At 43.5% G+C, this 14,777-nt stretch overlaps 1 protein-coding gene across 25 annotated transcripts in view; it reads right to left on the reverse strand.

The window, feature by feature from the left end:
- The window catches only part of LOC149334583 (uncharacterized), a 122,616-nt gene that overhangs the window by 37,501 nt on the left and 70,338 nt on the right, over positions 1–14,777 (reverse strand). For 18 of the 25 annotated variants that reach the window (XR_016284764.1, XR_016284761.1, XR_016284762.1 and 15 more), the window contains 2 exons: positions 4,191–4,273; positions 2,879–2,909 (listed from right to left, as the gene is read on the reverse strand). The exons of 3 other annotated variants lie outside the window; for them this stretch is intronic. Coding sequence is in view for 9 of the 22 variants with exons in the window: in XM_089555196.1 (XP_089411322.1) it covers positions 2,879–2,909 (31 nt within the window). In the remaining 13 variants the exon portion in view is untranslated. The remainder of the gene's footprint in view (positions 1–2,878; positions 2,910–4,190; positions 4,274–14,777) is intronic. 4 more of the 25 variants (XR_016284763.1, XM_089555199.1, XM_089555197.1 and 1 more) reach the window with 1 other exon arrangement.

Here is a 14,777-nt window from a genome sequence, read left to right on the forward strand (position 1 = left end):
GGCATATCGAACGAAAAACTGCATGTCTTGACAACCTGCACCGTTGTCAGCTCCGGTCGTCGAATTAAAGAGTGCAGCATGATTTCCTGTGATAAAGTCTTTTTTCAGGAACTAAAGAAACATTCAGGGTCATAGATACACGCTGGTTTGAAGTCACCTGAGTAAAGTTATCTTTAATAATTGCAATTTGAAACCTCTGTATGATACAAAAAAAACATACGACCGCTGCTGTATACAGTCACACCGAGATCTCTGCATTCGCATTGAGTTCTCGTGAGAAAAAATCAGATGCAACGCCACTATGACGATGCTAAACAATCTTTAATATTCAGTGAAAGGCTCGTCATTGTCTTCGATCTGCAGCTTGTATCCGAAAAGCCTAGAGTACTTCAGAATTGATCCTAGCTCTGTAAAAGCTACATATGAGTTCTTAAGCGGAAATTTTAATACCAAGTATCGAGAATGCATACCGAGGGTATGCATTCATGGATCTTCCAATCGAAGAAAGAAAGAAATCAGGCATGCTTGCTCGACGCTTTATTTCCAACTTCATGTGTTCAGGCTATACCCAAAAGTGTAGAAGCTTGCGAGTCAATCAGAGATCTTGAGGATGATTTCGTCATTTTAGATTAACAAGACACCAGGAAATTGTTTTTTTTTCTGTTTTGCTTGCCCTATGCGCCTTATGAACCTATTGGAACAGTAATTTTAAGTAGTGTTCATGATTTAGAACCCAACTGTCCGATCCACGAAAGTTACACTTCCACTATACTGAGTATTGCAAGAAAGTTCCTCAACAATACTGATACCTAAGAAAGGCAGGGTCTCGCTTGAACAACTGGGCAAAGTTGAAGCTGAGTTCCTACCAATATACTTGGCGTATATAGTTTTCTTCAGGATTGTTTGATTGCAAACTATAAATTAATTCCAATTTCTGCAATGAAATATGACTTCTAAAAGAAAACAATGTTTTTCTAAGTCAAAGTGACTCCCTGGAAACTACTAGCCAAAAAAAAATTACATGTTTCAAGGAACCCTCACCCCTCCTACTCAGTACGTCTTTCCTCGTGTAAAGTGTGCGATTTCTTCGACCCTGCATGATTATTTTGACAGATTCGTTTGCCTATTACATAGATGGATAGTTAGTGCCTGTGGGAGGCCAGGCGCGCGAGAGTTTGGCTAAGTACGTAGCAATACTGAGCACCGCCCAATAACAGGTTCAGAGCAGGGCTAGATTGTCCTCGACAGACGTAGGCTAAAAAGTATTCGTTAATCTACGCTAGAAAACGTGCATAGACCTCTTTCATTCGCAAATTTTTCAATAATGGCTACCGAGAGCAACCACTTTCGCAGGTTGTTTTCAAAGGCCAAGATGTTTGGAGTATGTGGAAGAGTCAGGTGACGAAGGAGTCTTTTGTGCACAAGAAGCTCCTGTATTCATTTCTCAGTACCATAAGCCCTGTGTTCTGGCAACTAGCACAGCTAGACCTTCTCAAAAATTGCCACAATTGGCCAGACAAAAATACGAATTCTTTAACGACATCGTTTCCGAGTGCGCACCCAAAAATGCCTCCCCAAATGTGCTTCTCCGAACTGCCATCTTAGACACCGCTCATTGATGGCAGCATGGTCCGAGTTAACACTCAAGACATTTGGAACATTATGTTGTGCTACACTTTGTTACGTTTGCCGCAGGTGGACCGTTGTCGAAAGTATTTCAATTCAAAATATTAAGTAGCTGTTACAATGTGGTCTGTACAGGGAAACTGATAAACAAAATAATAAACGTATAAATGGCGCTGATATCGACTGCGTAACTTGCAGCTGCTAAGGAGTTGATTCAGTGCATCTTTTTTTTTAAAAAACTTCAGTAGACATGACCCTTGTATTTGACCTCGCATTTACTTTTTCTTACATTTCATCTTCGTTTTGAAAACTGCAAAAATGGTTTCGGGGGGAGAGTATTTCTACCGCTGCCTCCACAGGGATGCAAAGCTACTGAAATACGATGGCGCCAATTTACGTCACATATTTTAAGATAAATGTTATTAAAATCCAAGCGAGACAAGCACAGATGATTGGGAAAGTTGGTTCGTCGTTTTGTCAAGCGAAAGAGCGTACTGAAAGCGAAGAAGGTGGAGAGGCGACAGATACAGCGGCGCTGTATCCGCAGAGAAGGCTTTTAGTCCTTTGTCCTATTTATGTTTAAAAAGCTGACCGCGGAACTTCCCACCAGCTAGAGATAAGGCGAAGAGAAGATAACCGCTGGTCCTTAAGAGTAACGGAGTGGATTCCAAGAGAAGGCAAGCGTAGCAAGAAGCGACAGAAAGTTCGATGGGTGGACAAGCTTACAAACTTTGCGGGTATAGGGTGGCCGCAGCTGGCAAATGAACGAGGTTAATTGGAAAGACATGGGAGAAGCTTTTGCCCTGCAGTGAACGTAATCAGGCTGATGATGATGATGAGGGTGAGGCTTTGTTGGGAAGAAGTCGCAATCCACTTCTGCTAGGTTCTATTTCAGGGCACAGTCACCATAACAGGCCATCAACTTTATCAGTTTTAGCATTAAAGGAATTATTCTGCGCCAGAGTGTTTTGTCTGGCCTTCGTCTTCCTCCCAGTTTGCAGTGCTTCTCTGCTCGACGCAATCAAACATAAAATTTTGCTCCGAGAAAAATGTTATAAATTGTATATATTTGCTACAACCCACAAACTGTATTTTAGTTCAATGAAAACAAAATGGGGAATTAAAATTCAAAAGACGTGGATGAGCACTGTGCATTAGTTGCTGAGAATACGTGTACGAAAACACATCCAAATAGAGAGGAAATTCGGGGTGTACCCAATGGTCTTAAGAGTAAATGAAGCACGGTACTTACCCTTGATTGCCTCGCACCAGGTCAAGTCCATCTTTGTGGAATGGAAAGAAAGATGTCATTGTATTTGAATCTCGTACGTGTCACGAGACATTATCAAAAAGTATGAAGAGATATTGCTTAGCCACATTAGCCGCCTGAGTAAACTTAACTAGCTGGAACAATACGACGGCCGGTGGCTGCGCAAAGGCTTATCCTCGCATGGCTGACTTTTTCAAGAAGTACTAGTACGCAATGAAAATTTTGTCCATTCTATTTTTTTTTTGCCGTTCCTCGTCAATCCAGCCATAGAGCACAAAAATTACGTGCAAGCGTTTTCTCTCATAGCTAAAAAAAATGTAGCTGGACTTTAATATGTAAAAAGAACAGCTAAAGATATCGGAAAAAAAAATATCAGGAATGGAGCTCCAGGTGCAAATGGGCACCCTCTCCTCATCGCAAAGGATGTAGTTATGTCGACGTCATGCGTAAAGCTTCTTAGAAAGTGAACGCTTGGCGGGAAGTAATGGCTGAAGTTAATGAATGCCGCCGCGGTGGCATGATGTTTATGGTGCTCTGCTGCTGACCCGGAAGACGCAGGTTCGATCCCGGCCACATCAGTCGCATTTCGATAGAGATGAAACGCTAGAGGTTCGTGTACTGTGGGTTGTTAGTATACGTTAATGACCAAGTGGTCAAAATTTTTCGATGCCTGCTCCTGAGTTTCTTTGGGACCTTAGACTCCATAAACCACACCAAGTTACTGGATGTGCCTTTTGTAAGAGGTGGAACAGTTCCACGCTCAAGGTCTGCTTTGTTTTCATGTGAAAGTTGCCTGTCCAAGCATTCTTTTTTTTTGCTATATATCATTACTTCTGTAAGAGGAGTTTTGCATTCTATGTCATGATTGCGAGACCAGATTATTTGCTGACACGTTTACGCTTAGGTTATTATTTTTCTTGAATTCATGAGACCAATTTTTGCAACTTTACACAAGAACACAGGATACCGCGCCCTGATAAGTGTGTGTCAGTAACATGTTAAACCATTTTGGGAGGAAAAACAGCGCGAAGGGACGGAAGACAAAGATGAAGTTAACACACGTGTGGTTTCCTTCATCTTTGTCTTCCATCCCTTCGCGCTGTTTTTTCACCCAAAATGAACGTATACCAACTCCCCCAACTTTCTATTCTAGTATAATGTTAAACCACTGTTCTTGTGCAAATGGGATGCGTTGAGATTACCTCTGTCTTAAAAATTCTTCCCGCTTTTTCACACGTTCACGTTACTAGGTTTATCATATTTCGAAATGTCTCTACTGTGTTAAATTACTTACGGCACGCAGTCGCAGCAATCAGGAAAGCGATAAGGACTTGCACTTTCATTTTCCCTCGCGCCACAAAACGACGGACAAGTGAACTGAAATCATGAGAAGGAAAACGTCATGGACCGAAGCCAGTTTTCAAATTGTGGGTTTAAATTGGATTGCATTTATTGACACGGAAGGGTTTCTTGCACGGCCGCTCATCCTATCTGTATTTTATGCTTGTAAACAGATACATCGCAGGTGCCTCGTTATAAGTCGAGGTCTCTTTAAAAAAAAAAGAAACCGGAGCAATGTTTGAGATAGAGAGCAGCCATCCCGAGCACTATGAACATGTGAAAGAGAGAGGGCATTTGACGATAGTAAAAAAAAAATTGATTGATGCGGGAGAAAACAGAGAGCTTCACAGATCATTAATTATGGTTAAGGTAGGAAAAGAGGAAAGGCAGGGAGGTTGACAATGCTCCGTTTGGCTACTCTGCGCTTGGAGCAGGGCAGAGGGATTATAAACGGAAGCGAGTGAGATAAATGAGCACTGAGGGCGCAATTAAGTGCATTCTTGCGGCAAAAGCTTAACCTAACGTGCAAGCTCGAAGTCCTCATTAAGCAGAGCTGAGCGTCTCAGTTTTTCAAGGCTTACGACTTATCTAGCCACGTTCCAGTATTCCGCTCTTTGTCAGCGGGCAAGAATCAAGGTGGTGAGTTCAGCTTCACGCAAATTCAACGTGTTTTGGGATTGGCTCAAACCACACGGAAGCGACAAGAGTATTTCTAATTCTGCTTCCGTTCCAAATCAGTCAAGTAAAGCATTTGCAAGGGCCAGTTGAATGCCACTAATATTGGAAGAGTGCCGTGATCAGAGTGGCAGGGCTAATTCATTCGGATCAGGAATTCTAGCAGATCAATTTTACACCTCATGTGCTATTCGAAGCTCCTTTTCCCTGTCCATTTCTGGGTCAGATTTTGCCGTCGTATTTACTAAGATATACGTAGTACTTTTCGAAACTCCCAGCCTTGTCTGTATGACCACGTTTGGGTACATGAACTGTTTAGGGTGTAGCGTGCGGAACAATATACTGGGTGTTTCAGCGAACACTTTCAAAAATAGGATTTCTAGGGTAAAATTATGGCTTTTGTGGCATGGTACGGCCAGGCCTGGCGGACACCAGAAAACCGGTGGATCATCTTCGCTAGTAAGTTGGTTAACTAATTACTTTTAATAACTTATAATTATTAGAGTTGGCGCCTGGCTGCAATTACAGAGCCGGTCGTTTGTTTGGCAAAAACGCGAATAGCCTTGCCGTTGTGGCTCGACAAAATTTGGCTTTTATGACTAGTTACGTCCGCTGTAGAGGTTGCTTATCCTGCGTGCTTTCAAAAGCGCATGTTTTTTCGCACGATCCAGCCAATTGTCGTCGAGCCACAGAGAAATTCTAGAAACTGATATGGCTATTACTAACGATGGGCTACAAATCTTTAATTGCAGCTATTCATCCAACTCTATTAGTTAAAAAGTTAAATATGAACAATTTGTTAACAACTTACTAATTATGACGATTCAGCGGTTTTCTGGTTTCGCCAACATCGGTAATACTTTGTCGCAGATGTCATATTTTTGCCTCAAAAAGCCTATTCCTGAAAATTTTTGTGTGTTCGCTGAAACACCCGGTATATATCTGCTAGGGGCTGAGTGCGAAATGCGCAATATTTATAGGCTGCCAGAGTGGAAATAGACAAAGTGCTGCTTGAATAGTTTGTCCTTAGCTGAATGAGATCGAAAGAGACGCGCGCCCCATCCTGGCGCTTGTATATGCCGCAACGGGCAATGCTTCTATCGATCATAACCTTAATATGCAGCGAATCCAACTGAAGGCTTTCCGAGTTTCTTTGAAATTAATACTATAGTTAATAGTATTCAGCAACTTCACCATGCCTGAATCAGTAAGTGCTCCTGTGGTTTTCATGCACTAAAGGCATGGACATGATAAAATGACGATTATATCATAATCGTATTTCTTTTCGCTCTCTTTCAGTGTCACCGGGACTGTCACGCTTCCGCTATTGCAGCTGCCGGCCAGCTGAAAAGGAGAGTCACGATACTCTGTAATCAAAAGAAGAATAATTACCTGCTGTTTAACTACTGTTCAACTTGGTTATAGAGCGAAAGCTATGGCGTATCAGGCAACTATAAGCGGCTTGGTGTCTGCAACGTTGAGTGCGTTCCGGACACAGGATAGGCAGCGCACCCACTTTGCCACCGTGACAGGTGGCAGCTAATCGTTGATGAAAAGAAAATGTTAATATAATGAAAACATTAATATATTAGGATAATATTCTTGACAAATGTACTTGAACGGCATGTAGACGTCTTCCAAGATCACCAGTTATTGAAAGAGGTACTCCAGCTGCTAAAGGAATTTTATAAAGCTTCCTGTTTAATGAAAAAACCCAGAAGCCCACTATAATGAAACAGTTACAAAGGGTAATTCTGAGACTGTAAAAGCTCTGAGCCTTTCAGTGAAACCGTGAATAAACTTGTTTTCAAACAAATTTTGATGTTCAAAACTATCAGTTCGTGAGCTTAAATCGGTGCAGTGTAATTCTGAATCTGATTTCTGAAGTTAGCGCCATTGCTGCAAACGAAAATACCAGTCCGACTCAGCACTACGGACTAGTTACTTGACCGTGTTTACTATGCAGAACATTTAAAATAACACAAACACCGGATTTGTTCATTTAGAAGTTATTAAGCTACTAAATACGTTGTGAATCTACTGCCGCTGCTGCACACATACAAAAAAGAAAGAATAGGCGCTTCTAGGGTATATACGACACCATATTTACTCGCATAGTGAACGCATTTTTTTCCCAAGAAATATCTGAAGGTTCGGGGGGTGCGTTCACTACGTGGGGTAATACGTAAGAGGAAAACATTTTAAGCGCTAAAAAAGGCGCAAATAGTAGACTGATAGAATAAATACTCCATCCGCTACAGGACAGATAGTAGGGCCGAAGAATAAATACTCCATCCGACACATCTCAGCCTTTGATTGAAACAAAACGCCATCTTCAGCGCGATTCAACGGCAGGACAGCATAGTCAACAACTCATATTTCAAGCGGACGTAGAGCTCACTTACCGATCCATAATTCTTCCAGAAACAGCACGACAAATGCTCACTCAAGAACAACTCAAAACATTAGCATGGATCCGGACCGCAACAAGTTGGAACCACGTTTAATATGCCAGGTTGAACAAAGAAACCTTAAATGATCAGATGTGGTTTCTATTGGCTCTAAGATTGCTGGCGGAACATTCCTATTGGCTGTTTGTCCCGTAGGGTGAAGTTTAGCAGCCTTCTCATTCGACAGTTATGGATCTTATATACTGCTTAGTCTCTTCAGCGTTAAAAAAGCGCGCCTGCTACCATTCACTTTTGTTATCATCAGACTGTGTGCCAAAAGACAGCGGTACAGTACATGTATTATGCGAGGTGAAGAAATTCTACTTTTAGGAACCAAAGCAGAAGATGTGTTGATTATGCTAGTAAGTACAGTATAATAAGTTTTCATAAACTGGCCAGTTAATTCTGCCGGTCCCTGCCACGAGCCTTTATGCACGAACCTTTTTCATAAACATGAGAAATTATCGTTTCTACCTATGACAGGTATCCTCCTTGCTAGGTTCCTGAGATGGCTCGAAAAGATGAAAACTTAGCACCGGTGCATATGGCACTGACACGTAAGTCCCGAAAAGCTTACTGAAATGGCAGAAGGGGGTTCAAAACTTATCTGTACCTCCAGATTCCCTTAAAACTCCCAAGAAGAAAGTTACATATACGTCCGCTGCATCTATTTATATTGAATTAGAAATATTATAGCGCAAACAAAGACACGGACAAAAAAGAGAGGAAACACACACACGAGCGCTAACTGTCAACTGAATTTATTCGGTGAAAGCCACACCTTTTTATAGGCCGAAGGATCGTGAGAAAAAAATGACAAAAAACAAAACAAGGGTTGAGTCAGAGCCATCAAATCGCGAGCGCATGCGCGGGTAGACAAGGGCATCACACTTCGGTTTATCTTCCATCTAAGTAGCTGCATTAAAATAGTCAATCTCAGCCTGGAACAGAGATAAGGAAGGTTCGCTGATGCACTCGCTGCGAAGTTTATGTATGTGGTAGGCTTCTAGGCTTATCCGTGCTGTCCTGTCTTTACTTTTGCCAAGAACCTTTTTCTCCTCAAACCGGGCCACGCATGCTCCACACTTACTTACATGTGCAACAAGATGCTTGTATTTATCGCTTTTATTTTCCAAATTTAGGGCGTGCTCCCCTAGACGGTCGTTGACACAACGTCCCGTTTGGCCTACATAAAACTTTCCACAAGACAGGGGAATGGAATAAACCACTCCAGTGGAACACCTTACAAACGGCTTCTGATGCTTTTTCAGGCACTCGCGCTTTTTTGCACTGCAAATGCGCGGACAGAGCTTTCCCAACTTGTTGGGAGCCGAGAACAAGACTGGTACTCCATGCCTGCCAGCAACTTTTTTGAGGTTGTGCGAGATTTTGTGGAGGTAGGGCACAACTTCTGGCCTAGGGGCCTTTTGAAGAGCATCAGCCGTTTTTGTCTCTTTCCACGTTTGAACTTCTGAAGGATGGCCTCAGAGACTGCTGTCAGAACCGACCAGGGAAACCCTGCAGCCACAAGCCGGCTTATCTGATAATTAAAGCTCTGGAACATCTGATGTGGGCACGATTTTTGGAGAGAAGATTCCAAGCATAGCGACGCTATTCCTCTCTTGATAGTCTTGGAGTGCGCCGAGTCATACGGCAACAACTCCTTCTTTGCTCGTGGGTAATAGCCCCATCAGACGTGTCCTTCACAGAACGTTAATTTAAGGTCTAAAAACTGTAAAACCGAAACTTCGGGCAGTTCATGGGTAAAAGACAAACCAAGACCGTGTTTATTAAAAGTATCTAAAACATCACCTACTGTAGAGGGGTAGGTGATGATCTCCTGCTTTGTTAAAAGTACTAAAAAATCATCTACATATCTAAAAACTTTTAAAACTGTCCCCCCCGCCTTGAAATTCTCATCCAGCCGTTTATCTACCTTAGCTAAAAAAATGTCGCAGAGAATAGGGGCTACACATGACCCTATGCAAATGCCGTTTCGCTGCAAAAAAGGCTGGTCGTTAAAAACAATAAGAGTAGCATTCAAGTAAAACTGCAATAAGGCTAAAAAATTATCTACAGACATCAGATGTTCATCAGATGGAACATCAGATGTTCCAGAGCTTTAATTATCAGATAAGCCGGCTTGTGGCTGCAGGGTTTCCCTGGTCGGTTCTGACAGCAGTCTCTGAGGCCATCCTTCAGAAGTTCAAACGTGGAAAGAGACAAAAAACGGCTGATGCTCTTCAAAAGGCCCCTAGGCCAGAAATTGTGCCCTACCTCCACAAAATCTCGCACAACCTCAAAAAAGTTGCTGGCAGGCATGGAGTACCAGTCTTGTTCTCGGCTCCCAACAAGTTGGGAAAGCTCTGTCCGCGCATTTGCAGTGCAAAAAAGCGCGAGTGCCTGAAAAAGCATCAGAAGCCGTTTGTAAGGTGTTCCACTGGAGTGGTTTATTCCATTCCCCTGTCTTGTGGAAAGTTTTATGTAGGCCAAACGGGACGTTGTGTCAACGACCGTCTAGGGGAGCACGCCCTAAATTTGGAAAATAAAAGCGATAAATACAAGCATCTTGTTGCACATGTAAGTAAGTGTGGAGCATGCGTGGCCCGGTTTGAGGAGACAAAGGTTCTTGGCAAAAGTAAAGACAGGACAGCACGGATAAGCCTAGAAGCCTACCACATACATAAACTTCGCAGCGAGTGCATCAGCGAACCTTCCTTATCTCTGTTCCAGGCTGAGATTGACTATTTTAATGCAGCTACTTAGATGGAAGATAAACCGAAGTGTGATGCCCTTGTCTACCCGCGCATGCGCTCGCGATTTGATGGCTCTGACTCAACCCTTGTTTTGTTTTTTGTCATTTTTTTCTCACGATCCTTCGGCCTATAAAAAGGTGTGGCTTTCACCGAATAAATTCAGTTGACAGTTAGCGCTCGTGTGTGTGTTTCCTCTCTTTTTTGTCCGTGTCTTTGTTTGCGCTATAATATTTCTAATTCAATATGAACTACCAACTCGCCCAACAGGAAGTTTTAATGAAATCTATTTATGAAGATCTATAAGACGACTGACGAATTATAGTTTTTCTCTTATTGAACGATGCGAGAATTCGTTAACAAACATTGCACGTCAGCGCATTCATCTTCGTCGTATTCAACATGCCACAATTTGATGCCAGGGGCCAGATTCGCAGCTATTGAAGATTAGAAAGTGCAGGAGCACGAAGCGTGAAAAACATCTCGTTCTTGGAAAATTGCCTGCGGCTTGAGAATTGACAAATACACTAGACTGCACCTACGACCAAGAGCCATTGCAGCATGTTCTAGTCTTGGACTCCGTAACGAAGCATCGAATAGTAAAAAAAAAAGACAGTGCGAATGTGAAAATATAAACGAAAACCAAATGTTACACAATTAAAGGGTTAGCACGAGCGCGTGACCGAAAAGCCAAAAGGCGGGAATTGCGTACCTCTCCAGATGAGACGCTCTGAGGATCCCTACTTGTGGGTGTCTATGAGGCGTTTTTATGAGCGTTTCCTTGCGTAAGAGAGTGCAAGCCGCAAGGAAACCTAGCAGGAAGTGAAACTTTAAATAAACAAATTTTGAGCAGTGACTGTCAAAGGGCCGTCTTATCAGGGGAGCACCAAGGCGGTTCCTCGTTCTCAAGGGGGTGAGATGAAAACAAGCAGACCGTTTTGATAGGAACGAGGAACCGCGCTTAAAATCCACCAAGTTATCGCAACCGCCACGCTTTGAAGCTCTTCTCTTACTTCTTTCTGCGGCACTGCTTAACTTCCACCTGAAATCTTGAAGAAACTTCCTGACTGCAAAGATTATGTTTTGCGATATAACGCTTATCTGTGCGGTAACAACGAGTAAACAATGTTGCGTGAGGGCCGCTTTCATATGCACATTTTCTCAAGGATATGTGTGCGACCAAATACAGATGCCGCGCACATCTTCATCCGTTCCGTGTATCAATGCCATCTAACTCCTCAGCTGCTTGTCACCTTAATAACGATACCTTAGTCCAGTGGCGGTCCCAGAGCGTGGTTTTAGGGGGGGTGGAGGGCGGAGGGGGGGGGACACATTTTTGTATACCAAAAAGAAAAAATGAGAAACAACGATTTTTTATTCATTTCATTTGCACAAAAATTCTGTGCGTTTTGTTGAAAAATAAATGGCGAACGATACAGATGTTATACCATTAGTGAATATTTGAATGTTAACGACTATGCTTGTAGAAACTGCGGTGCCAGTATATTTACTGTTATGTTTCAGGCGATCCCCTTCATTCCGGTTATCTTTGTTTTGTCAAGGGAACACATTGGTGATTATTCTCTTTACTCAATTACTTTGACTTGTAGCAAGGGTGTGCTTTTCAAGTATAGTTGTATGTGGAATCACACGGTATTCCTGTAGAATTTTGTTGTAATGTTTTTTTTTCATTTTTTTTTCTTTTTTAGGGGTGTGTTTTTTGCTGTAGTACGATATTCTTGCAGAATTTTGCTGAATTGCTTTTCATGTCCACACTGTGCTGTATGAATGCAGGGTGCTTAGGGCCCAGTCAGGTGACCTCATGTGTCACCTTTAGCCCTCTTCACCTAGACAATTGTATTTCGTCTGAATTTCAATAAATTTCAAATTTCAACGTTTACGCGAGCAATATTCATTTGGATACCAGGGGAAACAAGCCGATGGCGGAGATATCCCGCCACGGCATATCCACGAATGTCAAAGCACCTGCCCGTACATTTCACCAGTGGGATGGCGGCCTTCATTACTCAGTTCTGGGAAGTGGCTTTGTTCCACCCTCAGTACCCTCCTTCAAGGCGGCTTGTCGGCGCTCCTTGTCAAGCGAAAAAGGGATGATCCCCTCTGGCGTCGCTGTGTCTCATGGTGGGATAAAGACATGAATGGGTGGCTCTTAGCCGCCCCACCGCAACCGCAGGTGAATTGTGCCGCCGTCGTCGCCGCGCCGGCGGCATGTGAAGACAACAGTGGGGGCATGGCAGGAGCACGATATCTTGACAATCACTAAGACTTGTGCTCGTATAACTCCCAACGTGTAGAACGTGGAATCGTGTGAAATAAGGCAGCCGCTAACACGGTGAACGTACAAAGTAGGGGACTACATGACGCATCACGGAGGAAAAAGCTTTCCAGTTCTACTTCAAAAAACACATCTCACCCTATGAGAGCCCGAAAACGGGCGTTCGGGAAAATGTGCAAACGCTTTTGAGGGGGGGGGGGGAGGCGACTCCCCCCCCCCCCCCCCCCTTGGGACCGCCACTGCCTTAGTCTCTGTACCTGCTTACGAAGACATCGACATTCAGGTCACTAAAATCTTACCTAGAAAGTTGATATCTCGTGTACAGTAATAAAATTTATTAATGAACTTTTACTTTTAACTTTAGGTAGCAAGATTATAGAGAAAAATAATGGCCTGAAAATTCGACGGTGTTCCCTGTTTTTAAATTTTCTTAATCGGAAATGTATTCGAAATGTCGGATCTCAAAAATAGGCATTTGAAAGGTTGTTCAGCTTGATTCCCAAATTAGGTGTCATCGCTGCACGCTCTATCGTCAGCGTTATCAATCTGATTTCTTCAACATTATCTTATATGCCAACCGCGCCTTTATTTTATGTATAAGTGCGAGATTCGCCATTTTGTTAACATGCAATGCAAAAAAGCTATCTCAACCAGCTTTCAGACGCGCATATAACTTGCCGATTCATCATTATCATCATCCTGACTAAGCCCACAGCAGGGCAAATGCATCTTCCATGTCTCTCCAATTGACCATTTGCGGAAAACTTTCTACGCATGCGCAGCGAAGGCGCACCCAGCGTCCCCTATAGGCGATTTGGTTTTGGTTGGAAAACATGAGCCGGCCGTGCATTCCCTCGCTGTTGTGCGGCGAATGATGTGAGCTCCTTGCCTCGCTTTTGTAGCGTGAATGAAAATGCCAGCTCATTGCTTGGCCTACGGCTGCACAAATTACTTCATTCAGAAAGGAAGCACGAAGCTCAGGTTCCCGCCCAGCTCATTTTGAAACGGATATTCCTGCTGTATTTGCGCTTGCTGCCAAGTGCACGCAGCTCGGTCGTTCTAGAAGAGTGTTGCCATCGACACACGTGCGTATTCGGTGGAAACCGAATGATATATACTACTATGAAGACTCACCATAAATGCAACAATGTCAAGCCGTGCTATCTGAACAGCGGCAGCACGGCAGAGCGCAACTTTGCGTATATCCGTTCATTCTAACGCAGACACGTACAAGCGCTAAAAAACACGGACAGAGAAGAGACTTGGACAACACGAGCGCTTGTGTTGTCCAAGTCTCTTCTCTGTCCGTGTTTTTTAGCGCTTGTACGTGTCTGCTATGAACCAACTAGCCCAAAGGTCTGTGCTCCTGACATTCTAACGCTCCTGCGGCCCGTCAGTACTCAAGGCAACGCTCTGCCATATCAGCACGAGCCATGATTGAGATAGTACAGCGGGTCGGTTACTAATCAGTTAAGTGTGCCCAGCTGCAAAATGTGCTGTACGAAGTTAGCACAAAATCCTGCCCTATCAAGAAAGCGTACCAATGACGAGAAACTAACGACAAGGAAGGCCCGTACTAACGACGAACCATGTCGTTGTCACATAAACACTGGTACTCACTGCCTGCGCACACGCGCCAATCCCGCGAAATCTAGTTCATCGTTAGTTGTTTGAAGATTCATCATCAAGTTTCTGACGTAACCTTCCTCCTTGAAGGACCAGACACGATGAGCCTGGCCAAAAGCTGAGGTAGTGGAGTAGAAGATTTGCCACACATTTCAGGCTACCACGCGAAAAATCTTCGCTCCACCCAGTTTCTAAAAACACAAATTGGAGGTTCTCCTCCTCTATCATCCTCTCACGTTAGCAAACGCACGTTTCCGGCAAAGAAACAACACTAAAACAACAAAACAAACCCACGAGAACTGCTGAACGCTGCCTTGCACATGTCTGCTCGGGAACAACTTTCCAACCAAAAGTTCTGGTGGAGCTTCCCTCTTTCACGACAGGTGGCGCTCGCTTTTCCGCAAATTGTCAATTAACCCTGTCGTTTGCCAGTTGCAGCCACCGCGTACCCGCAAACTTCTTAATCTCATCCGCCCACCTAACTCTCGGCCGCCCCCTGCTACGCTTGCCTTTTCTTGGAATCCACTCCATTACCAGCAACTTAAAGGGACAGTGAGGAGAGCACTATTGATATTTTTTTTATAGTAAAATGCGATAGTTCGGCATGTCATGGCTTTGATGCCACTTGGCCGGCAGCGAAAGATGCATTTATTTCTATTAAATTTGGTTTCGAAGTTGAAAAAGTTTTTCCCGCCGCTCTGATTCAAACTTGGGATTCTCCTATGACGACACAGGACTAA

Source organism: Amblyomma mixtum, chromosome 8 (genome assembly GCF_055824585.1).
Source record: "Amblyomma mixtum isolate Tamu chromosome 8, ASM5582458v1, whole genome shotgun sequence".
NCBI classification, from domain to species: Eukaryota; Metazoa; Arthropoda; class Arachnida; order Ixodida; family Ixodidae; genus Amblyomma; species Amblyomma mixtum.